General features: G+C 35.5%; 2 protein-coding genes and 1 pseudogene across 3 annotated transcripts; 1 reads left to right on the top strand and 2 right to left on the bottom strand.

The window, feature by feature from the left end:
* Positions 1–3946: 3946 nt before the first annotated feature.
* On the top strand, positions 3947–7813 carry LOC145555799 (uncharacterized). Its single transcript, XM_081617520.1, has 9 exons — positions 3947–4497; positions 5117–5197; positions 5279–5938; positions 6059–6194; positions 6299–6461; positions 6586–6714; positions 6968–7162; positions 7270–7392; positions 7475–7813. Exons 1-9 carry the CDS (start codon positions 4311–4313, stop codon positions 7565–7567), a joined length of 1767 nt encoding a protein of 588 aa, XP_081473646.1. The 5' UTR covers positions 3947–4310; the 3' UTR covers positions 7568–7813.
* A 116-nt stretch (positions 7814–7929) lies between these two features.
* On the bottom strand, positions 7930–10492 carry LOC145555800 (uncharacterized; annotated as a pseudogene). Its single transcript, XR_014091562.1, has 3 exons — positions 9642–10492; positions 8898–9027; positions 7930–8758 (listed from the first exon to the last, which is right to left on the bottom strand). The product of XR_014091562.1 is annotated as an uncharacterized LOC145555800 (transcript).
* A 662-nt stretch (positions 10493–11154) lies between these two features.
* Positions 11155–19316, bottom strand: LOC145555801 (putative prolyl 4-hydroxylase 7). The gene is made up of 8 exons (XM_081617521.1): positions 19020–19316; positions 18829–18927; positions 18691–18748; positions 18427–18531; positions 12983–13040; positions 12719–12894; positions 12587–12647; positions 11155–11767 (listed from the first exon to the last, which is right to left on the bottom strand). Exons 1-8 carry the CDS (start codon positions 19106–19108, stop codon positions 11466–11468), a joined length of 948 nt encoding a protein of 315 aa, XP_081473647.1. The 5' UTR covers positions 19109–19316; the 3' UTR covers positions 11155–11465.
* Between the last annotated feature and the right edge of the window lie 4782 nt (positions 19317–24098).

Raw genomic sequence — 24098 nt, forward strand, 5'->3', positions numbered from 1 at the left:
GCTGCTGAGTCCGGCGGGTGTTGTTGGTATTCCTCTTAGGGAGAAGAATTTTCGACCAATCAATGGTCCCGGCTGCCTTCTCCTTTGGATGAGGAGTTGGCTGCCGCTCTCTGACTGACTTCCCCTTTTCCAGAGGAGTCTTCTTGGCCGACTGACCTTTACTGGGGCCAGCCCGGCTCTGGGTGATAAACTCTTTAATTTCACCCTTAAAACTTGTCATGAATCTCATGAGTTCGTCTCGGGTGACAGGGGCTGATCCAGCGGCTGTTTGGGTTTCCCCTTCCGGCTGCCCAGAGGGTCGGCTTGTACCCGCCTGGGAGGCACCCCACTCCAGAGTGTCTCTGGGCCGGATGCGCTTGATTATGAGAGAGCCGTCATCGGCTGTAAAGGTTTCGACCTGAGGATCTTCATCCTCATGGTCTGTAAAGACTTCTGGGTCATCGCCCAGACGGTTAGGGGGTGGCACAGACTCTTGAACCATCTTCGAGGTACTCTCCCCACAGACGGCGCCAAATGTTTTGGGGGTTTTTGTCCCTCGGGAGAGTTACAACACGAAGTCTGATCCGGCTGAGCTGTACCTACAAAATGACGGAGACTCCGGGTGGTTGGAGCTCCGCCTCCGACGGTCAAGTTAGTAACTTGAAATGGAATAAAGAGAACGGAAATTTAGGTGGGTATCTGCTCGGATTCCAAGCTCAAGTCTTTCTCTGATGTGAGAGAATGCAGGTGTAATAAATAATTGAATGTGTCCCCAAAATGGGGAAATATTCCCCTATTTATAGGGTCCTTGGAAATTGTGCCCTTATCTAGGTCACTTGACCTAGATTGCGGTGGGCTGCGCCGAATTACGGCGTTCTCTTGGGATTTGGGCCCTTGAGGGCCGCCATTTCAGAATCTATCTGAAGGAGCAGCGTGTCAAATGGCTAAGGGGCCACTTGGGACAGTCTGATCCTGACACGTGGCCTTCTCTTACTGGGACACCTGTCTAGGGTAATTTTTACCCTAAACACCATTAAACAAGCATTGTAATTGATGCTTTCCAAATAAAAAAATCAGAACATTTAATAAGATAGAACTAATTAAGCAATTTTTGTACTAAAATGTAAGATTCCAAATATTATTCATTCTCTTATTTTTTGTGATTGATTCTATATGGGACTAACAAAGTGAAACGGAGGGAGTATTAATCAATCATCTTTAATAATGAAGTTTTTTAAAATTAATGTAAACTTAAGAGTTAAACTTTTTACTATAGCTCAATAATAAATCATACAAGCATTCTTCAAAAACCTAGGGAATAATATTACTTGTATATAATTTTTTAATTCGGAAGAAGAGAGTATTAAATTAATCAAAAACAATCGTAATCAAGAATCTATAATCCAACATAACATCCTCTTGTTGTTTTCATGAATAGAACTAAAAACATGGTGGCATATATCATGAAAAACACCGAAGGAGGAAGGCCAGGCCAGGGTAGCTGCGTACCCCACAAAAAAATATACATAGCTGTAAAGAAAAGGACACAACAAAGACACATCTCTCATCACTTGGTCATTTTAGCCAAATAATTCCATTCTTAAATTATTTATGCTACAAGAAGGAAGATTCATACATTACAACATCACAAATGATTTATGATTTGTGTTTCCCTAGATTTATGGTACGAAGTTTTCAATGTATGAATATTATATTACCTTCGTCCCATCACAATTATTACAACTTTTACAAGTTTATGCTTCGTATTACTTAGTTTGTACAATCATTTCATTTGAAACAAAGCATTTAAACTCAAGTTTATTAAATTTCATTTGATTGAGTGTGTATTTTAAATTTATAACAGTTTTATATGTGTATTTTTAAATATCTAATTTTTATTCATACTATTGATATGAAATCTCAAACATTTGGCAATAAGCTAACACGAGTAGGATAGTAAGAGGACTTTGTACTATGTGAAGTTATAGGAGGAGGAGGTATTTTGGTAGATAGAAAATTTGGGCAAAATTAGTTTACTGGACTAATATTAGGTGATTGACCACTATAACATTCTAATTGGAATGTTAGGTTGTGAGATGATTGAAAGAACTCATTCCACCAAATAAGTTCATTTTCAATAACATATATAATTAGCTATTTACCAAACACTTTTATACAATAAGCTAATAAAATAGGTTAATCAAATCAGTTTGTCAAAATCAGCTAACATAATCAGCTTCTGCTTAAGCTAGGTCGTGTTTGGTGAAAAGTTGAAAACTTAAGCGGATTGTGTTAGCTGATTTTGACCAGTTTATTGCATTAATTGATTTGACTAACTTATTATATTAGTTGATTGTTGGTAAATAGTTGATTTCTTAAAACTGATCGGGTACGCAAAATGACCGATAAATAAGGATATGATTGGCATATTTAATTTTGAAGGATTAATTATTGCACAAAAGATATATATATATATATATATATCAAACTAATCTGACAATAAAAAAAACTAATAAAAAAACTAATAAAGATATATAGGCATATAATTAATCTGACAATAAAATAAATAAAAAAAAAACTAAAAAAAACTGATAATTTTTTATATAAAAAAAGCGCATGAAAAATAATGAAAGAAAACTAAAAAAAAAAAAAAAAATACAAAATCGAAACAAAGAAAATTAAGGCAAAGATAATTGAGAAAACTAACCTTCAGATCTACTATGATTCTATGAACTATGAAGTATGGAGTGGCAGTGGCTTGGGAAGTTGGGAGTGAATGAAAGAAAATGAAATTAAATTGTGCTAGTTAGTTGTGTCAAAAAAAAAAAAAAAATGCGCTAGCTAGTTAGGGTTTGTTCACATTGATTGAACCGAACTGAACTGAACTGAACTTATTAGAGCTGAACTGAACTTATTAGAACTGAAATGAACTGAACTGAAATTAATCTGATCAGAACAGGCCCTTAGTTGTAAATTTGTGATAGAGTTTATGATAGAGTTTGGTAATAAACAAGCTAAGGGGAAATTTGTAATTTAGCTCATCATATCAAATCATCTTTCTACAAAACGCTGCTCTTACCAATTTTTTCTTAAAGAGCTTATTTAGGCAAATCATCTCTTCCAATAACCTTACCACCAAACACTAATATTAGCTTATTTGACTAGTTAATCAGCTAAGTTGGTCAAACAGGCTAATTTACCCCCAATAAGTTGTAAATTTGTGATAGTGTTTGGTAATAAATGAGGAACTTTTTCATTAGCTTATTCAAGTAGTTTAAGGTGAAATGACAATTGTAGCCTCATTTAACCCAAAAGCCAATAATAAAATATGTTAATAAATCAGTTATTTACCAAATAGTTTTATACAATCAGTTAAGACAACATGTTAGTCAAATCAGTTAATGCATTCAGTTAGTCAAATCAGTAAATATAATCCGCTAGTCAAAATCAACAAACACGATCAGTTTGAGCTTTTACCAAACATGGCCATGATGTTGATGATAAAAGATGGTGTTTTTCCCCCCTCAAAAATCGTTATGTTTAGCACTTTAGCATCGCTTTATGATGTCTAATTGTTCAATTTGATCACAAGTATAAAAATTGGTAAAACTCACTTGTCTCCTAATAATTTAACCTGAATCACTTACCTTAAATTCAAACTTTACCAAAATTTTATCATTACCCGAGTTATTTCCAACCTAAATATTTTGATATTGATTTATCATAAACTAATAACAACTCGAATATGATCTAATCCAAAATTAAAACAAAAAATCGTCATCAAAGAACCAATGATCACTTAGATAACACCAAATCCGAAATGACCTGACTCGAACAATGAAACCCTACCTATAGGTCTAACAAGTAAGCCAAAAAAGTTTCATCCATACTATTAGTATACGTGCATAAGGCACATTATAAGGACGCTCGTGTGTGTCAATTAAACATCGTGGGGGCAACGCTACTCTAGTCGGACCCGGTTTACTCATTATTTTTTTTTTATTACATTTGTTTCATCATATCATTGACTTCATGTCTCCCCTTATTTGTCAAATAGCATTTCACAAATTAATAAAGAGGGAATTTTTCAATCTTTAGATTGATTTTTTCTCTGTTTTACAGAATCTAAACTGTCAACAATTTTTTTAAGCTCCAAATAACAAGAATATGGAATTTTTTGGTTATTTATTTTAATTTTAATATTTGTTTATTTCATATTTTGCTTTGCTTAGAAAGAAAGAGGCCATAGAAGAGGTCTCTTCAACTTGGGTTTTTGAGTTTTGAAGTTGCATTATTTTTTTAGAGAGAAAAAGTTGAAGGGAGGAACAAAAATGGGGGCTTGTGCATCAAAGCCAGAAAGTTGTGTAGGAGGAAAGTTGAAGTTCTCAAAAAGATATAGAAAAACAAGGAGGTCAAGGCTTAAGAAAAGCTTGTCTTGTACCAGTAATAAGCTTGTTCCTATTGATGAAATGACGGGTTTCAATGATCTTCCCTCTTACATTAATCCAACTTTTCGAGGTACCATGATCAAATTTCGTACTTAAAAACTTTTTTTAGTTATGGGGAGGGGGTGATTTTTTTTTTTTTTTCCCTTTTTGGTTTTTTTGGTGTATAAGGAGTCATGTAATGCAGTAATGTGGCCAGGATTTGATCTCGAGTTTTGGGTAAAGGGAGTTAGTTTGATTATACTAAAACTAAGGATGAATAATTTAAATACATGGAGATGATGTGATATCTTGCATATATGATTCCAAAAGTATATCTATGTATCAGTATAAGGTCCATTAATATTTACTCTAAATTGATATGATCATGATTTTTCTCTAACATTATTGTGTATATGATTCTAAAAGTATATGAAAGTTTATTACATATGTGAATGATATTTAGGTGCTATAATCTTAGAGGATATTCTTGATATATGGATGTTATGGTTTTTTTCTTGCTAAAGAAAATCTCCTAAAATCGTACGAATCTCACGGTCCCAAGAAAAACAAATTGTGAAGATGATGTACATTTTCATTACAGGAGACTAAGAATGAGATATTTGCTTTACATGTAAATGTGGCTTTTTAGTGAGATTCTTCAGCAAATATATGCTTCTTTTACCTGTTCCTGATATTTTCGGTGTCAACAGTTAGCTTGGACGAGTCATGGTTTGATTCCCACCCTGTGTTTGAGGCTGATTGGGATGACGATTTTTACAGCATTCAGGAAGGTATTAAACAAATCACATTAAATGTCTAAATTGTAAATGATATATTAATATTATGGTAACATGTCATATATTTGTATGCAGATTCCCTATCTATAAGAAGCTTTGATCATAGCACCTGTCCATCAACTTTTTCATCTCCAAAATGCCAAAGTCCTGGTTATGGTTGTTTTTCGGCTGTGTCCTCCTTTAGACTACGTAAAGAACAAGCCGAGGAAGAATCATTGAAAGAGGGAACTTCTTTTAGCTTCTATAAGGACCATTTGTTACAGAAAGATTTCCAAGATCAAGAAGCTGATCATTCTCATGTTTTTTCGGGTGATCAGCAGCTGCAAGATGACTGTGCACCAACTGAGTTTTCCTTCGATTGCAACCTAGATTTTTCTGATCAAAGCACAGGAAGTAGTGAAAATTCACTGGATTTGCAGTTGAATGACTTGGATAAACCCCAATTGAAGCCACAGAATAACCTCTTTGATGTTAAGACATCTCTGCTAGTGGTCAAAGTATGCAGGCATAGGGATGAACATGAGGCTGTAAAAGCTGATGATTCATCTGGAGTAGGAAACTACCCGGCAGTCACAAACTCTTGTTTGCCGTGCCTCAAGATGTCAAATGTATCAGGAGCCGATAGAAGGAGATCAGTCAGTCCTAGCCCTCCTGGTACCAGGAAGAAAGCAGGGTTAAAGCCCCTGAAGGCACTCTCCTTTCGATGGAGGGATGAATATGCTACTCCTACTTTAGGTGAAGATTTTTCGTTTTATCTTTGATTCGTGTTATTCTGTGTCATTAAGATGAGTTTCATCTCAAAGCTTGAAATGTTTATCTTTAATTTTGTTAACATCTCAAATTTGGGTTGTTCAGTTTCGCCAAGGGCCCCCGTGAAAAGACCAATAGCAGGATCTCAGATACCTTACTGTCCACCAGGGAAGAAGATGTCAGATTGCTGGTCACCTATTGATCCTAACACTTTCAAAGTACGAGGTCATAATTTTCTCAGGTGACGAAATAATCCACAACTGATAAGTATTTTTTACATGAAATGTAATTGTAACTTCGGTGTATATGCTATGCCTTGAATCATCCAAAGTTCTCTTGTGGCAGGGATAAAAGGAAGGATTTGGCTCCAAACCATGCTGCTTTTTATCCATTTGGTGTTGATGTCTTTCGATCTCATCGCAAAATTAATCACATCGCTCGTTTTGTGGAGCTCCCACCCATAAGTTCTTCAGGAAAAATTCCTCCTATCCTTGTTGTGAACATACAGGTGCTCACCTTTGATAAACTTCCACCTAAGAGCTATCTGACATTTTGACAGTTAAGCACAAAGTAGTTTTTATTGGGTTAACTTAAGTTGTTTCTTCGGTTTTTTTTTCTTTGTTTATGTTCAGATGCCACTGTATCCGGCTTCAGTTTTCAACCGTGAGCATGATGGAGAAGGAATGAACATTGTTCTCTATTTTAGGCTTTCTGAAAGCTTCTCCAAGGATTTACCTCGTCAGTTCCAAGACAATGTCAGGGTAAGAAGCAATCACTGCAAATTTTTCTTATTTGTGGCCTAACTTTACCAGTATGAACTCGATAATTGTACATCTTCAATATGATCCTATTTATGCTGATTGATTGTCAAAATATATATGCCAAAAGTTTCACTTAATTTAATTTGATTTGCTAATCCTCAACTGCAATAATTTTTTTTTTTTAATTCTTGTATCAAAATACTTCAAGGCAGTTGATTCATATTAATATGTGTTTTTTTACTTTCTTAATCAGAGATTGATACTGGATGAGACAGAGAAAGTCAAGGGTTTTTCAGCAGAGACAACAGCACCCTTTAGAGAGAGACTTAAGATCTTGGGACGTCTAGCGAATGTAGAGGAGCTCAGTCTGAATGCTGCAGAGAAGAGGCTACTTAACGCATACAATGAGAAACCTGTCCTGTCACGCCCTCAGCATGAGTTTTATTCAGTAAGAAATTTTCATATTTTAGCTTTCAAGTTATTATTCATACCTATAATCTGAACATTGTATCATATGCTATGAAAATTATGGTTTTCTGATTACAACTTATACAGGGAGAAAACTACTTTGAGATAGATTTGGACGTGCACAGATTTAGCTATATTTGTAGGAAAGGTCTTGATTCGATCCAAAACAGATTAAGTCATTCTGTCTTGGATTTCGGCCTCACCATTCAGGTACTTGTTTCTTTAGGTAGTCAAGTACAGATTAGTATTTTCTGATGAAATTATTTTGACATATTTATGATATAATAATCAGGGACACAAACCTGAGGATTTGCCGGAGCATCTGTTATGTTGTGTAAGGTTGAATGAAATTGATTACACCAACTACCGTCACTTGGCAGTTTGAGTTGAGACGTTCAAAAGAGGGGAGAATCTCTAAGTCATGCTCTTTTCATCCCAAAAGAACAAGAAAAAGAAAAGGCCTATATGTACCTGTTTCAGTGTTTCTCCTCTCATTTCCTGATTCCGCCCCTAAAAGGAAGGAGGTGTGAAATACCTATGTTTCTCATTTTTGTTCCTCTTCATTTAACCTTGTATTCCGATGTAATTATCAAAAAAAATGTATGTAAACTCCGGCGTATATTCTATCACCTCTCAAAGATTGCAAAAAGCACAATTCTCAATGAAAATATCCTGCTGTTTTTAAACCAAATGAATAACATAACAGAACAAGCCATTAGCTTATTCCATGTTTATTCCAGTTAGAAAGAAAAAACAGCATCAAATCTGGGAAATTCCAACAATTTTGAATCAGTAGCCTAATTCCAAAAAAAAAAAAAATTGAAAGAAAAGAAAGGGCCAATTTGTTCAAAATTAGTAGTCTAAGATGTCATCAAAAGCAGGAAAATCTAACTGTATCTCGTTGTCACGATCCAATAGAGTCTTAACAAAGGAGTTCACTGACGAAGGCTCATAGTCATAGTAGCTGCTTGTTACAGTATTCTTAGCTGCACTTTTACTCTCTGGCATCCCAAACTTGTCATCTGTAACCTTGCTGTTTGAATGGTTAGCACCAATGAGCTGGAATTGCGATGATTTCTCCTGGATTTGGGGAGGTGAATCTGCTGCTAGAAAGCCCTGGTAGCTGTGCTCTTCCTCTGTAATGTCAGCAACTAGAAGAGGGTCAACAGAGTTTTTCTGTCCCCAGCTGTAAGCTGCAGTTGGCACCAGCAGGTGTGAGCTCGATTTTCCATTTGAGATTGATGATGTAGAGGACGATGAGGATGAAGGTGATACTTCTTCTAAAATATAATGGTTAAAAGAGGTAACATCTTGGAACTGAGTTCCTGGATTATCAGATGGTGATATCTTACATTGAGAGGAGAAAGAATTGGTTATGTTTTGGTCAAGAGATCTGATTTGGTGGTTGTTTGATAGGCAGCTGATGCTTTCATAATCAGATAGTATTTTTGAGATGGGTTTATGAGTAACAGGGTCAATTCCCATTTTAGCAAGCTTCTTTTTCAGCTTGGTGTTCCAGTAGTTCTTCACATCGTTATCTGTTCTTCCTGGCAGATGTTTCGCAATTAAGGACCACCTGCACCAATTTAATAACAGACCAACAGACTGGAAATTAAGGATGAATTTTCTGACATTTATCAACAAGAATCAGTGAAAGATAGAATGCTGTGCATTTAATGTATTCTGAAATCAAAGAGAACATCCATAAGAAGCACCTGCTGCCTATAGCTGCATGGTACTGAATGATGAGCTGCTCTTCTTGTTCCGTGAATTCTTCATGCTTAAGGTCAGGCCTTAGGTAGTTAGTCCACCTAAGCCTGCAACTCTTACCGCATCTATTAAGTCCTATAAAAACAACTAATTCATTAATATGCACAAACCCTAAATAATTAGTAAGAGAGAACAGCAAAAACCTAAGCAAAACAAAGCACATTATTAAGATCTTCAAAACACAGCATGGGCTGATAATGACATATAACGACATTAGACATTTTCTGCATAACACACGGAGTTGTTACTCGATAATAAGATTTTTACTCGTCACTGTCATGTACCCCTCTCACAGCTCCTAAGGGGAACTGTTGGAATCACAATAAATTAATGTTAATTAAATAACTTTTGATAACATGATCTGTGGCAAAAAGCTCCAGTAAACATTAAAATGTCCTCCATATTATTCCTCTATATCCCTGAAAAAACTCCCCATTTGTCCCCCAAGATACCCTGATGTACAAAGCACATTCTCACAATTAGAAAATAGGCAAAACTCTATGATAACGTGTTATAATACAAATATATTTTTCTGATATTTAAACCTAAATTACTGGCCAATGTCATTCAGGTGTCTGTACAGATATCAGGGTATGAGCAAATGTTAATAAACGCAAAGGCTGATAAGAAGCATTCCCTAAGTGAGTGAGTGAGGGGGTGCAGGAAAGGCAAAGTCACCGAAGATTTACCTGCTTTCTTAGGAACCTGAGTCCAATTACCGACTCCATGGTTAGATACATATGCAAGTATCTTAGCATCTTCTTCTGGAGTCCAGAGGCCTTTCTTGACGTTTGCTTTATCGCAGCAAGGAGGCCTCCCCATCTTCAGATCAGCGCGCACAAGCACAAGCAGCAGCAGCAAGGAAAATGAGAGAAAGAGAAAAGGAATGATGAAGTTGATGTAATGATGTGATGCAATGTTCACACCGTTTTAACTCTTACAGAATCAAAGAAGAAACAATTAACAACTCTCAAGGCAAGCATTGCATGCAAATGGGGATCCCAATTAACGACATTCGCATGACATTTTTTTTTCCTTGTAATTAAAGCCCATTTTTTTGAATTGAAATCAGCTCTAATTAAATCTGCATGCATATGGCAACATATATAACTGTAAATTGTACAAACCTTTATACTAGTATCACGAGCAAAAACTGTCACAAACTTGAAGCTTTAGTACAACCTGCTGACATGGAATAAATGTTTCCTTCCAGTAATTCATTAAATTTGTTCATTTTTTTACTTTCTGCAATCCAAATCAGCAATGTAAAAGTACTGTACTGGAGACTGGCGCGAAAAGATACAGTTATCAGATAAATAAGATCTGCAGATTATCTCATATCAGTACTAATTACTAACAGTGGTATCCAAATGTCATATGCAAACTTGCAACAATGATTTGATAAGAGAACTATGCACATATAATAAGTGCTCTTCATGGTAACCACTATCTACTACAAAATGCATTCGAAAGGAGGACGTTCACTAATTAATTCTTCGTACTTCATAGGTAATAGCTGGTTATTTAATTGCTTCTTCCATTTTTATTTGCACCATTCACGTAATTTACTTCTACAAATTCAAGAAAAAATCAACAATAAAATCAAGAAAACAATCATGTATGTAATAGGATGTTACTAGATTCATCTTAAAATATTACTCCCTCCGTCCCTGAAAGAATGACCTTTTGGGTTGATTTAGCGGGTATTAATAAAATTTAAAAAAAAGAAGTAAAGTATGTTGGAAAGATAAATTAATATGGGGTTTACAAAAAAGTAGAGAGAGATGGTAATAATAATATATGGAAAAACAAAATTTTATATGGGGAAGCTAAATTTGTACAAATATTGTTGCAAATTGATAGGTATTTTAATGCTAATGGGTCATTCTTTTTAGGACTAAAATTAGGCCAAATAGGTCGTTCTTTCGGGGACGGAGAGAGTATATATATAATAACAAATTTTAATAATTTTAACTTGTATATAATTAAAGATATTAGGAAGTTCCACATTAACAAGTGTTAGTAGCAATGATGCAACTAAGAAATAACAGTAGTACATAGTATATAACTTTGTCATTATTTATCTTTAACGCTAACTGCTTTATACATTGTTAGGTAGTCATTACTTTATAAACACCAACAAGTATTCAATGTCATAAACAAAAAGACAAATATCTATGTTTTGGAAGGAACAGTGCTTAATGAAGGAAGAAAACCTGCATTCGCGGCGGCCAGCGGCTGCTATAGAATAATACAGATAAAAATATAGAATACTCTATCTCCATCAATTTCATGCTGAATAACTACAAGCTTACAGTACAGAAAGTTTAATACAAAAAGGGGAGACGAAACTCAATCCAAGGTTGTGGCTCTCTGTTTCTAGTAGAAGCAACATTTATCTACAACTATCTCAGCATCAGATGTGACTGGTGATCCATAGTTAAAAAAAACCTCATCCCTAAAAAAAGAAAAGAAGATAACTCATCCACAAATGGAATGACTGATGTGTATGCTCAGCAAACATTGCAGCTCTTTCTGCAATGTCCCTTTGATTTTTCGCTGCCTACCATGTACACAGGGTTCTTTTCACACTCCCCTGCTTGTGCCCACTGAGTACAGTGCACATTTTTATCTGTACATTCTCCAGAAGACTTATCTTCTAGAGATCTGTCAAAAGACCGAACGTGAATCCACTTAGTTGCAGACCACTTCTCACCCTCAATGACGGGGCAGCTACCATGCAAGCTCATTGGATCAGTAGTTGCATCGGGATGAAGACTGAAAAACATCAATGCATCACCCTTACTGGGTTTCACTGCATGCAAGGACATATCTAGAACTGTAAGGAAATTACTTGGGCAAGATGATGAGAATGTGAAAGAGCTTCTAGTTGAAATGTGAAAATGTTGATGCTGCTAAAAACTCTACAGGCTGTAACAGCCACAGAGGGCGAAGGTCTGAATTCATAAACTTAAAGGTCTCTATAGCCACACACTTGATTTATCGCATGGATTAGTGTACAAATAAGTAAATTTATTGTATGTATTAGTGTACAAATAAGGTCAAAGTTCGGTAAAATCTCAGATAAGATTAGACCAAATCACGTCACATAAGATCAAATCAGATGAACTGAACATAGCCTAAATTTCCTAATGTCTTACTAGTTTAAGTGATGGGGAGAGAATGGAAATAACACAACTGCTATAAAGGGTCTTTTGTAAAACCATGACATATCCCTGAGAGTTTATGACATTGTAACATCTTTGGGTGAGGGGGGAAGGGGTGGAGGGAGGATTTTTCTGTGCAAAAAACCTAAAAGTATATAACACACAATATAAAAGCAGCAATGCTACAAACACCATGAAAGTGAAAGTTTGTGAACGAGAATCAGATCCAAAATAAAAGGATGTTCTACAATATATATTATTCTAAAACTCTAAGAGAGCATTTAATATTTAGATCACTTTTTTTCTTTTTCTGTTTTTTGGAAAGGGTTATATTTGGATCACTTAATAGCACAGAAGCGATGTAAGATATGCAAAGCAGTAAATACCGAAACTTCTTAGACAACCATACAAGGAATTTAGAAGTCTTTTTTTTGGATAACTCTGGCAAAAACTGTACTGAGGTATACCTGCATAGCCACCTTTAGCACAATCAGACCAGCTTTCATTTTTCGGTTGGTTCAGTTTTCCCTGGACAAAACATTGAATTAGACAAACTTCTGGAGAAAGAATGAAAGTCAAGAAAAAAAATAAAAATTTACCTCTGCGTTGGGAAAGACAGTTTCTCCACCCTTTTCAACATAAGACAAGTACATCAGCACAGTAGCAATCCGGTGGCCACCTAGCTGCTGATTGACCTTATCATGAAAGTAATCAAAATGGGGCTCATACTTTTGACCAAGCTCATAGCGAAGGACTTGCATGGCCTCCCCATTTTCTGAACAGTGATGACAATATATAAGTTATTTATTCAATAAGATCCAACTTAAGCAGCACAATAAGGCCTGATGTACAGCAATATTCACCTGGAGGAAGGAAAGTCCAGGCAGCAATTCTTGCCTCGATTCTAGTGACTACATCATCCTTCAGAGGCAACACAAAGGGTGAATGTAAGTATTTCAGATTTTGATTTGAAATATATGCATAGATATAGAATTGACATAAATCAGCAAAATTAGCTTTGTACAATCGTACCACATGAAGTATTATACACAACATACTAATTTGAAGTATTTTCTACATTTTCACAAAGACTCTAGAAAAGATATGAAAATATCCCTCAAAGAAAGGTTAGGTTAAATTTTGGCATGACAAGAACAAGGATCCACTAAAAGTAGCAACAGAGGTTCATTAACAAAACGCAACAGAAAAGAGACATCCAAAACAAAACCTCGGATAATAAGAAACACAAAAATAAGAAAAGCTACTTAGTGCTGCCTAAGGCCCGTTAATGAATTTTTTGTGGCCCTAATTAACTAATACTTGAATTTATAATCACACAAAAAAGGATTCGAGTATGCAAAACATTACATTGATACACAATACTTTTTTATACAATTTTTTTTATTTATTAATAATACAGTAATTCTCTTATAAAATGTTTCTTCGAGCATCTCTATATGCAATGCCACCTACATCAATATGCTCTAACATATTTCTTTAAATTTATAAAAGGGCTAAACCATTCAACCTTTCTCAAGAGATTGACTCTCACAAGCATGTTTCCAATTATTTCAGCTTTGACAAAACTTCTTTCAACAAATGCAACAAAACGACATAGTTAATAAGATCCGGTATGCAATTGAAAATTTGAAACACTTGTAATATAATTAGTACCTTTGACAAAGTCAAGAATTCATATGCCGAAATCAACACATTTGGCAAAGTCATTTACAATACTTAAAATTCCGGAAAAAAAATCCTCCGCATCAACATCGGTCAAATTATTACATGAAAAAGTAATGTTAAAATTTATGTAAGATTTTCTTAATTCATCATTATTTAGTGATTTCAACTTGTTTTTGAGTCAAATAAAATTTCCAAAAAATTTCATATACTTATAATTGCCCAAATATATTCTTCAAAGAACTAATTGACATATCCACAACTACCAAAATATATAATTGACTCTTAAAAATTTATCGGTTAATTGTATTCTTTCATCATTGATTCATCAAATAGTTTTATTATAAAAATTGGAGTTGCAATGAAATAAGTGAAAGGTAATATCTTATATTTTGAAGAGCATAGAAAAAAAAAAAAAGGCATTAAATGTAGCATTCATTTGACATAAATATAGCGCCTACACTTTCAACAAAAAAAGTCAATTAACAATTTGATAGACTAATGGGTATGCAGATAAAATACGATCAACCCAAGGAATCTTTTGGAGACAATTATTTTATGGTGGTTGTAGATATGACAATTACTTTTTTGAAAATAGATTTGAGCAATTAGAGGCACTTGTAAAAAGAAAAAAGTTGAATTGTTATTTGACTCAAACAAGTTATAATCATAGGATGATAATGAATTAAGAAAATTTTGTATGAATTTCAACACAACTTTTTCTCATAATAATTTAATGGATATTGATGCAGCCGAATTTTCGTATTTTAGAACTAAAAGTATTGCAAATGACTGTTAATTGTGTTGATGTCACATCTGAAATTCTAGAGTTTGTCAAAGGTGTCATTTGTTTTCCAAATGTTTCAATTGCTTATCGAATCCAATTATCTATTTTCATAACTAGTGCATCTGCTAAAAGAAGTTTTTCAAAGCTGAGTTATTGAAAAACTACTTGGGATCGTCAATGTCTCAAGAAAAGTTGAATGGTCTAGCCATTTTATGTATTTAGATGTAGAAACTATTACTATTAATCTAGAATTGCTCAAAGGAAATGTTTTGTATGAGAAATATTGTTTTAAGTAAATTATAGGAAAAATTGCCCCCATTAATCCCAAATTTGTCTCGTCCGCCAATAATAATCCCTAGTTTGGATTATTCACCATCATTCTCAACTTTAGGGGGTATTAATTTTTATTGCACCCGACCGGTCATTTAACTCGATGTAGCAGTTTACCTAGACACGTGTCAGCGTATGATTGGCTTAAATTTTTTTTTGAAAAAAAAAAAACCACAAACCCACCCATGCCCAGCAGTTGCCTTCGGACCCCCACCCCCACCCCGCCGAAAAACACCACACCCCCACCCCCACCCCCACCGGAAAATCAGCCCCATCCCCGAAAACCCCTCCCCCGCTGCCGGAAACCGCACAACCCTCCCCTTCCCTCAAAACACACCCCTTCCCTTCCCCCACCCCCGAAAACCCCTCCCCCACCCCCGAACACCCCTCCCCCGCTCCCGGAAACTACCGCCCAGCCCTCCCCCCTCCCTCGAAACTCACCCATTCCCTTCCCCCACCTCCCCCACCCCTGAAAACACCTCCCCCCTGTTTCCGTTTTCGTTGTTTCCCCCTCCCCGTCGTTTCCGCCCCCTTCCCCTTCGTTTCCGCCTCGAAATTCGGCCTCCTTTCCTTTATCCTCCCCGAATCCGTATGCCATTAACGGTGGCTGCCGTTTGGTTGGCTGTTTTTTTTTTTTTTGTTTTTGTTTTTTTATTTGACCATTCACGTAGTGACACGTGTGCAAAAAAAATCTAAAACACAAATGTTGACCGGATTAACCGGTTGCAGGTAAGTTGGGTGCAATAGGAACTAATGGGGGGCAAAGTTGTTAGTGATGGTGAATAATCGAAAGTATGGACTATTATTGGCGGACGAGACAAAGTTTGGATTAATGGGGGCAATTTTTCCTTAAATTTTTTTTTTTACATCCCTGAATAATTTTTTTTTGATAATAAATTTAAGTTTTAGTCAATTAGGGATCCATTTTTGAGATTCTCCCTTAGGCCACAAAAGTCTTAGAAACGTGCCTGCACTAATAGTCTACTACCCTAATACCATTATTTGATCCCTGTTACCTTGCACACTGATAATATACTTGTTAATATATCCTCAGGCTATATGTTCAAATGGAATATTAAGGAGAATGACAAAGAAAGCTTTTTAAAAAGTCAGACAGGGTATGGACCGATGGACGGTTGCTTTTCTTACAAGCTATAGCTTTGAAGTATATTTCTTTCCGGAGGGAAAGTTTGACAATTCTCCTCCTCAGCTCTCTTATGTATTTTGACATTCACACTGGTAGGAAGCTAGTATAGAAGCTAAAACACTTGAAAATCGCATTGAAAGACATTAGTCAAGGATTTGAACTAGAGATCACTTATAAATGCTTTAGTGGCTAACTTTGTATTTGGATCCTTTCCCTGAGCTGATGAAGAGGTAAGAGAAAGGTTGAATATTATGACACTCATAAAGCCACTATAAACTATATGAAACAAAGTCTAAAATGGATTGGCTTAAGGCTGGGGATTATATTCTGCAATGTTTGACAGGTAATTAAAGCAGAGAAGAGCTTGGAAGTTGGAACTCTATTCATGCAATCGAGAATGAGAATGGTGCATGGGTGAATAATCCAAAATATGGGAATGATACTTTCCCATATTATAAATCTTTTGTTAGGCACTGCTATGACAGAAGGGAAGGTAAACAAAACAGTTAATGGAGCTAGGCATGTGGTATCTCAGGATCATTGTCAGATATTTTTTTGCTTGCCCCATACTCAGCTAGAGAAACTAAAGATGCTTTACTATCTATTCCTGGAACTAAGGCACTTGGGCCAGCTGTTATAGCAGCTGTTTTTCAAAGATGCATAAAATATAATAGGTACTGATCTTACTAATATTATTCTTCCCTATCTTATTACTGGTAGGCTCTAAAAGTGATTAAATGTGACTTCTACTGTTTTGATTCCTAAAAGTAATGAGAGTGGTAAGATCAATCTCATGCTGTAATGTGGTCTATAAAGGTGATTACCAAGATACATGGCAATGGGAATTACTTGTTTTTGCTTTACTGATGATACAATTCTATTTTGAAGAAATATTAAATCAACTACGCTGAAGATGAGGGTCTGAATTAGTTCTCTGAAACTTCAGTCCTCCAAGTTAATGAGGACAAAACTGCTTCTTATTACTCTGGTGTGTCTCAAGAGCAGATTGACTCTGCAAAGAATTTCTGGTCTTACCACCAGAAGTTCAAACCCTTGTAAATTATTTGGGAATCCCTATTTGTGCGAAAAGGCTCTAGGTAAAGTAAGGTGAAACCAATCAAACCATTGCTAAGACAAAGGTGACTAGAACATAAGTTTGGAGCTCAAGAAATCTTTCGAATGCTCAAAGGTTACAGATAGTCGATTATGTATTACTGAGCATTCACATTTACTGGACATTACCTTATGCAAGATTTGAGAGAATAAATAATATCTGCAGGGGTTGCATTCGGCATTGCTCTTAAGATAAGCAAGGCCCTGATATGTATTGTGTGAAAATGTTTGCAAGTCCAAAGCTACTGCAAGGATTGGGTTTGATAAAAATTAATACATGGAATGTTGCTGCCATTAAAAAGCTTGTGTGGGTAAAGGGGATCTAGTGAGGCTTGTTGTTCCAAAGCATAGATTTTGCGGCTGGGTTGCTGTTCTGAAGAGATTAAACAACAACGACAGGCTTTGCAAAGATGAGAATTTGTGTTGATCAAAGTAGTCCTATATGTGCAGGGGTGGCTAATAAATCCCATCAGCATCAGTTCTTTGAGCGTATACATTCAAAGGTGTTTTGTAGCAAAGAGATACTTGTACGGTATCAAGCGCAGAACATGAGGCATTCTTGAAATGCTGAGATGGATATCTACTATCTAGATGCATATTGAGCAAGTTTAGAAAGTTGTGCTTTATTCAGTTATTCTAGCAACAGAAACAAGCAAACAACCATTTAGTATTTTGATCAACTCTACAGCAAATAATAGCAAATGTTTAAAATTTCAACTAAATCACCTAAAACAACATAGAAAAAACAATCATGTTTCTGCTAGGAATGAAATGCAAAGAACAAACCAGCTAGCTAGTGAAACAACATTAAGATATGCGCTAGACTGAATTCAAAACTCTCATAGCCAACAATAAGAATCACTATGTAACCACTAAAATTGATAAAACTTGCCATGTTTACAACTGCCATATATTTAGTGTGCATTTTGTTTTAATTAAAAAATTTCACTTATCTAAACTAACCTAACTTACTTGAACTTATTTAATTGTAAATTAAACCTCGGTGGTAACCCTTATCTAAACTAACTTTTTCCTTAGCCAAACTTATCAGAACTAATAAGGTGATAAGAGCATGCCCTTAAAATCCATATCACATAATACACAAAATTCGCCAATTCGTAGTTTCTCAAGGATAACATAATTTACATAGTAGTATCATGACATAAAGGGACTATTACTCAACCACATTAAGCAATTATAAAATAATCAAACAAAGTAGTTACAAGATTTGGCAAAAAAACACAAACCTGACCCTTTTGAAGAAACATGCCAGAACTAGTCCTCACTTCACTTGGTATACTCTTTCCAGACTCATTATCAGCCACCATTGATTTCTCCAATTTATCCTTTGCCTAATTCAATAAAAATAAATAAAAAAAAAAAAAAAAATCCCACTATTTATTAAAAATTTACACAAACAAACAATAATCATAAATAATAAATAATTAATTTTTCTTTCAAAAAAAAAAAATAATAATAAATAATTAATTTTTGATTATATAAAACCTAACCAATTGGATAAGATGATCACATTCTTCATGGGTTAAAAAACCCTTGTACAGAAATGCCCTGAAAATTCAACAATTATTACAATCATTAAATACATCATTGAAGATTTGAAGATAAGAAAAATGAAAGATAAGAAAAACCTGGGATGCCATGATAGCTGAGTGACGCGAGTAGGATCAAACCCATATAAAGTATTATAAACAGTCTCACTCTTCAATTTAAGCACAGATTCTTGACGCCTGAAAAATTAATAATGATTTTATATCAAAATTTAAAACGCATTTTTAAAATTTTGATTCCCAGAAAATGAAGATTGAAAATAGAAGAATACTTGTTGTTGCTAAACCATCCGGCAAGAGAAAGGTGAGGGAAAATCACGAGAAAAGATAGAAAAATTAATGGGAATTTTCGAACTTCCATGATCAAATAAAATCAAATTGCACCCAGAATTCAAAGAAATTTGAGCAATGTGGGTGATTTTAATTTTGATTAGTGTTGATAATTGTTGAAGATGAAAAGAGAAAATTATGGTGAATATTGACGACGTAAATGTAGAATGCGGAAATGTGGAGTGTTTAAGTTGGGTTGAATAGTCGAATTGAAACGAAGAGCACCACCCACAGAATTGGGATTCCAAGTGTTAGAAATTTTTAAAAAGTTGTCTTGTCTGGAAGTTTCGTTTCTTCGGTCACATTAATGTTACACTTTGACTCGTTCGTTAACTTATTATTACATTCATTATAGATTTAGGCTCTATACACGAATATATTCGAATTGTGTGTTGCTATAAGATGGGCACGGGCCGTGCCGACACGTGGGCGGCACGACTCCAGCACAGCCCGGCACGGCACAGCGGCTCACTTGTGGGTCGTGGGTCATGCCGTGAACAAAACTACAAATTAAAATCCGGCACGAGCACGCCGAGCAGCACAGTCGTCGGCCCGCCGGCACGGCCCATGCCCGATTATATAAACTTATTTAATTAATTAAACTTATTTAATTAATAAATAAATAAGTTTATTTATATAAACTTATTTAATTAAGTTTATTTATATTAACTTATTTAATTAAATTTATATAAACTTAAACATAAATTAGTTTTATAAAATTAATTAAATTAAATTTGTTAAAAAAAACATATATTAACATTAACATAAACATAAATTAATAACATTATTTATATAAAATTAAGTTGTACGAAAAAATATATATATATATCGTTTTTTTATTTACATTTATTTAAAAAAAAACGGTTTGGCCCGCGGCCCGGCCCGCCAGGCACGTGGGCCGTGCCATGCCGTGGGCTGGGGTGTGCCAAATTTTTGCACGGCACGACAACCACCCCTGCACGGCTCACGACGGCACGGCACAATGCCCATCTTTAGCCACATTGTATGGCCATTCATAAAAGAACAAAGTAACTCATATAATTGCTTCTAAAGCTTCGGTGTTGCGTCTTAAAAATATTCTTCCTGGGGTTGTTTCGGAAAATCAGAGTGCTTTTGTTCCGGGACGACTTATCACGGATAATGCTTTGATTGCTTTAGATCTTTTTCATACGATGAAAACTAGATGCAAAGGGAAGAAGGGCTTGGTTTTGATGAAATTGGATATGAGCAAGGCCTACGACAGAGTTGAATGGAATTTTTTGGAGAAACTCCTTCTGAAATTGGGATTTGCAGGAAAGTGGGTTGATATTGTGATGGATTGTGTGACAACGGTGTCTTATTCTTTTGTTGTCAATGGTGGGGTGTGTGGTTCCGTGACTCCATCTCGTGGTCTTCGACAAGGAGATCCCCTATCTCCGTATTTATTTATTCTTGTTGCTGATGCTTTTTCTGGATTGTTGAAGAAAGCGATGGCGGATGGTCTACTCCATGGGGCCAGAGCTAGTCGGAGAGGTCCGAAAATTTCTCATTTACTTTTTGCAGACGACAGTCTACTTTTCGCAAGAGCCAACCGAAGTGAATGCTCGAAAATTGTTGAAATCCTCAACACATATGAAGCAGCTTCCGGACATAAAATTAACTATGACAAATCGGAGGTCACTTTTAGCAAGGGTGTAAGTACGTCGATGCAAGAGGAACTACTTGAGATTTTGGCAATGAGAAGGGTGGATACTCACGATAAATACTTAGGTATTCCCACCATTATTGGAAGGTCGAAAAGTTTGGTGTTTATGGCACTTACAGACAGAATTTGGAAGAAATTGAGCGGATGGAAAGAAAAATTATTGTCTCGTGCAGGGAAAGAAATTCTTCTTAAAGCCGTAATTCAAGCGATTCCCACATACTTAATGGGAGTCTACAAGTTACCGATTAGTGTAATCCAGGACATCCACTCTATGATGGCGAAGTTCCTTTGGGGTAGCAGTGATGAAAGCCGCAAGTTCCATTGGAAAAGCTGGAGCGACTTATGCACTCCTAAATGTCTTGGAGGGTTGGTCTTCAGAGATTTACGTGTTTTTAATGATGCATTACTCGGAAGACAAGCCTGGCGCTTAATTAGGTTCCCTGAATCTCTGCTTAACAAAGTTATGGGTGCGAAATATTACCCTAACAGCAGCTTTTTGGAGTCGTCTTTAGGCTATGCTGGCAGCTATTCTTGGCAGAGTATATGGTCTTCGAAGGGGCTGCTTAAAGAAGGATTATTATGGCGTATTGGCAATGGTGGGTCTGTCAACATATGGCACGATCCCTGGTTAGGCTCAGGTTCAAGCAGATTTGTTTCGACTCCTAAAACTGATGCATTCGAGCTTGTTAGTGATCTGATTGATCATGAGAGAAGGGAATGGCATGATTCTTTAATTTGCAACAACTTTAGTGAGGAGGATGCTTAGAGTATATTGTCAATCCCCCTAAGCACTTCCCCTGCTGCTGATACGGTGTCATGGGCTTTCTCCATGGATGGCTTCTACTCTGTAAAGACAGCCTATATGATTGGCAAATCGTGCAATTTAGATGATTTCCACATCTCCTGGGTCGATATTTGGCAGCTCGATGTCACTCCGAAGGTACGCCATTTTCTTTGGCGAATCTGTACTGGCACTCTTTCGGTCAGAGCTTATCTCAAACATCGTCATATGTCAGATGAGGAGATGTGTCCTTGGTGTTCTGACTGCCCTGAAACAGTCAGACATGCGCTTTTTGAGTGTCATACTGTTTCTGATTTGTGGCGTGAATGTGATTGCCAAGAATTTGCTAACTGGCCTCTTGATCTGAATTTCCTGGACTTCTTTAATTCCTGGAAAAATCTGGACTCCAAGAAGAAATGCAGGGTTGCTATTTTGATGTGGAATATATGGCGAAGAAGAAACGAGAAATAATTTCAAAGAATCTGAAACTTTTCACCCTGTGCTCGTGGATTGAGTGATGCGTCTAGCAAGTGAATGCATTTCATGTACAAATAAAATTTATGGCGTGGTGAGACCGAAGCCAAGCAACAACCCAAAGACGTGGATTGCCCCCCTGAAGGTGTGATTAAACTGAACTGTGATGCCTCTTTGCGCGAGGAGAGGTGGGTTGGGTTAGGTGTTGTGGCTCGTGATTGGAAGGGTGAGGTTATTATGGCTGCTGTCAGATGCTCTAGAGCTTTCTGGCCCCCTATCATTGCTGAATGTAAGGCCATTGCTATGGCTATTCGGCTCGCGAGACGTTATGGCTTCACTGATGTTGTGGTGGAATCCGACAGCCAAGTGCTTATACGAAGACTTTGCAAAGGAGTGACTTTCCTCGCCGACCTCGATAGCTTGCTAGATGACATACTAAAATCTTGTAATGTTTTCAATTCTTTGTCTTGGTGTCATGTCAAACGGGAGGGCAATAGTGTAGCTCATCATTTAGCCCGTTTAGTGCCTTTTGGTTGTGAACAAATTTGGGAAAACCACGCTCCTAGTGAGGTTTCCCCGTATGTTTTGATGGATAGATTAATAATATAAGGCACGCCATCCGGTTTCCTCAAAAAAAAAAAGTAACTCATATAACATTGAATAAGTAACCCCTATAACACTAACCAAGTAACCTTATAACACTGACAAAATAACCCCTTTCACACTGATCAAGTAACCCCTATTACATTACGAATTAAGTTCAATTAAGTAAAAATTAGTAACTTTAAAGAAAATATATAACAGTTGAATAAAATTCAGTACCTTTAAGAAGAAAATATAACAGAGAATCAGTAAAAATAATTTCATCTTAGCAAAAATAATTTAAGTTCAGTAAAATTAATTTCAGTTCAGTAAAAAATAATTTAAATTCAGCAAAAATAATTTCAGTTCAGGTAAAATAATTTTAGTTCAGCAAAATAAGGTGGAGTGAACGAGGCCTAACAGGAAATTAGCAAAAATAATTTCAATTCATAAAAAAATAATTTCAGTTTAGTAAAAAAAATAATTTAAATTCAACATAAATAGTTTCAGTTAATTAAAAATAATTTAAGTTCAGCAAAAATGAGGTGAAGTTAACAAGGTCTTATAGAGTTAGACCCTGTTCACTTCACCTTAAAAAATAATATTAAGTAAAAGTAATTTTAGTTTAGTAAAAATAAGTTCAGTTCAGTAAAATTGATTTCAATTCAGTAAAAATAATTTCAGTTCAGTAAAAATAAATTCAGTTCAGTAAAATTCAGTTTTCTTAAAGAAGAATTATAATATAAAATCAGTAAAAATAATTTCATTTCAGCAAAAATAATTTCAATTCAGTATAATTAATTGAAGTTCAGTAATAATTTAAGTTCAACAAATATAATTTTGTTTCAGTAAAAATAATTTCAGTTCAACAAAAATAAGGTGAAGTGGACGGGGCCTTATAGAGACTATATGAGTGATTATAGTTTTCAAATTAATTCTTACTTTTATACTCCATATTTTGTTATATATTTCATTTCTTCATCCGAAGAGATTTAGTAGAAATAATGTAAAGTAATAAAATATGATGGAAGTGGGGTTGGTTGAAAAATAAAAAAATATAAAATTAAAAAAGCGGCAAAAGTGAGCATAAGTGGTAGGAAAGAAAATATGATATGAGGGGACTGTTGATAAGGAGGAAAATAGTAAAATTTTACTCCACATTAAAGTTTCCAAAAAAAGGAGCAAACTAATTAATAAAATACGGCTATAAAAGAAAAGTGGGGCAAGTAATAAAATACGGAGGGAGCTAGTAATTCTTTCATTTTCTTTTACACATTTTTAATTTTGACACCGTTTATAAACTGTACTTTCTATTCCCTCTGTAAGGTTTTTTAGGTGAAATGGTTTAACTTGAGGAGATGACACCTGAAGTCTTTGGCGTAAGACTTTGTCCTGCACCAAAGCAAATTCTTGCGGAGTAGGAACAACAAGGACAATATCTACTAGTAAGACTTGGGGTGCTACAATCCATTATTCATAAGATGATGTAATTAAGTGTCT

This window comes from Chenopodium album, chromosome 8, assembly GCF_948465745.1.
Source record: "Chenopodium album chromosome 8, dcCheAlbu1.1, whole genome shotgun sequence".
NCBI classification, from domain to species: domain Eukaryota; kingdom Viridiplantae; phylum Streptophyta; class Magnoliopsida; order Caryophyllales; family Amaranthaceae; genus Chenopodium; species Chenopodium album.

What these genes read in the sequence shown, in the direction of transcription:
- LOC145555801 (XM_081617521.1), bottom strand. Translation starts at nt 19,108, where the DNA reads ATGGAAGTTCGAAAATTCCCATTAATTTTTCTATCTTTTCTCGTGATT. An exon ending in GGATGGTTTAGCAACAACAA is followed by an intron (nt 18,928 to 19,019) that starts GTATTCTTCTAT and finishes TTAATTTTTCAG; the next exon opens with GCGTCAAGAATCTGTGCTTA. An exon ending in CTGTCTTTCCCAACGCAGAG is followed by an intron (nt 12,648 to 12,718) that starts GTAAATTTTTAT and finishes TGTTTTGTCCAG; the next exon opens with GGAAAACTGAACCAACCGAA.
- LOC145555799 (XM_081617520.1), top strand. Translation starts at nt 4,311, where the DNA reads ATGGGGGCTTGTGCATCAAAGCCAGAAAGTTGTGTAGGAGGAAAGTTG. An exon ending in AGTTCCAAGACAATGTCAGG is followed by an intron (nt 6,715 to 6,967) that starts GTAAGAAGCAAT and finishes TTTCTTAATCAG; the next exon opens with AGATTGATACTGGATGAGAC. An exon ending in CTCAGCATGAGTTTTATTCA is followed by an intron (nt 7,163 to 7,269) that starts GTAAGAAATTTT and finishes CAACTTATACAG; the next exon opens with GGAGAAAACTACTTTGAGAT.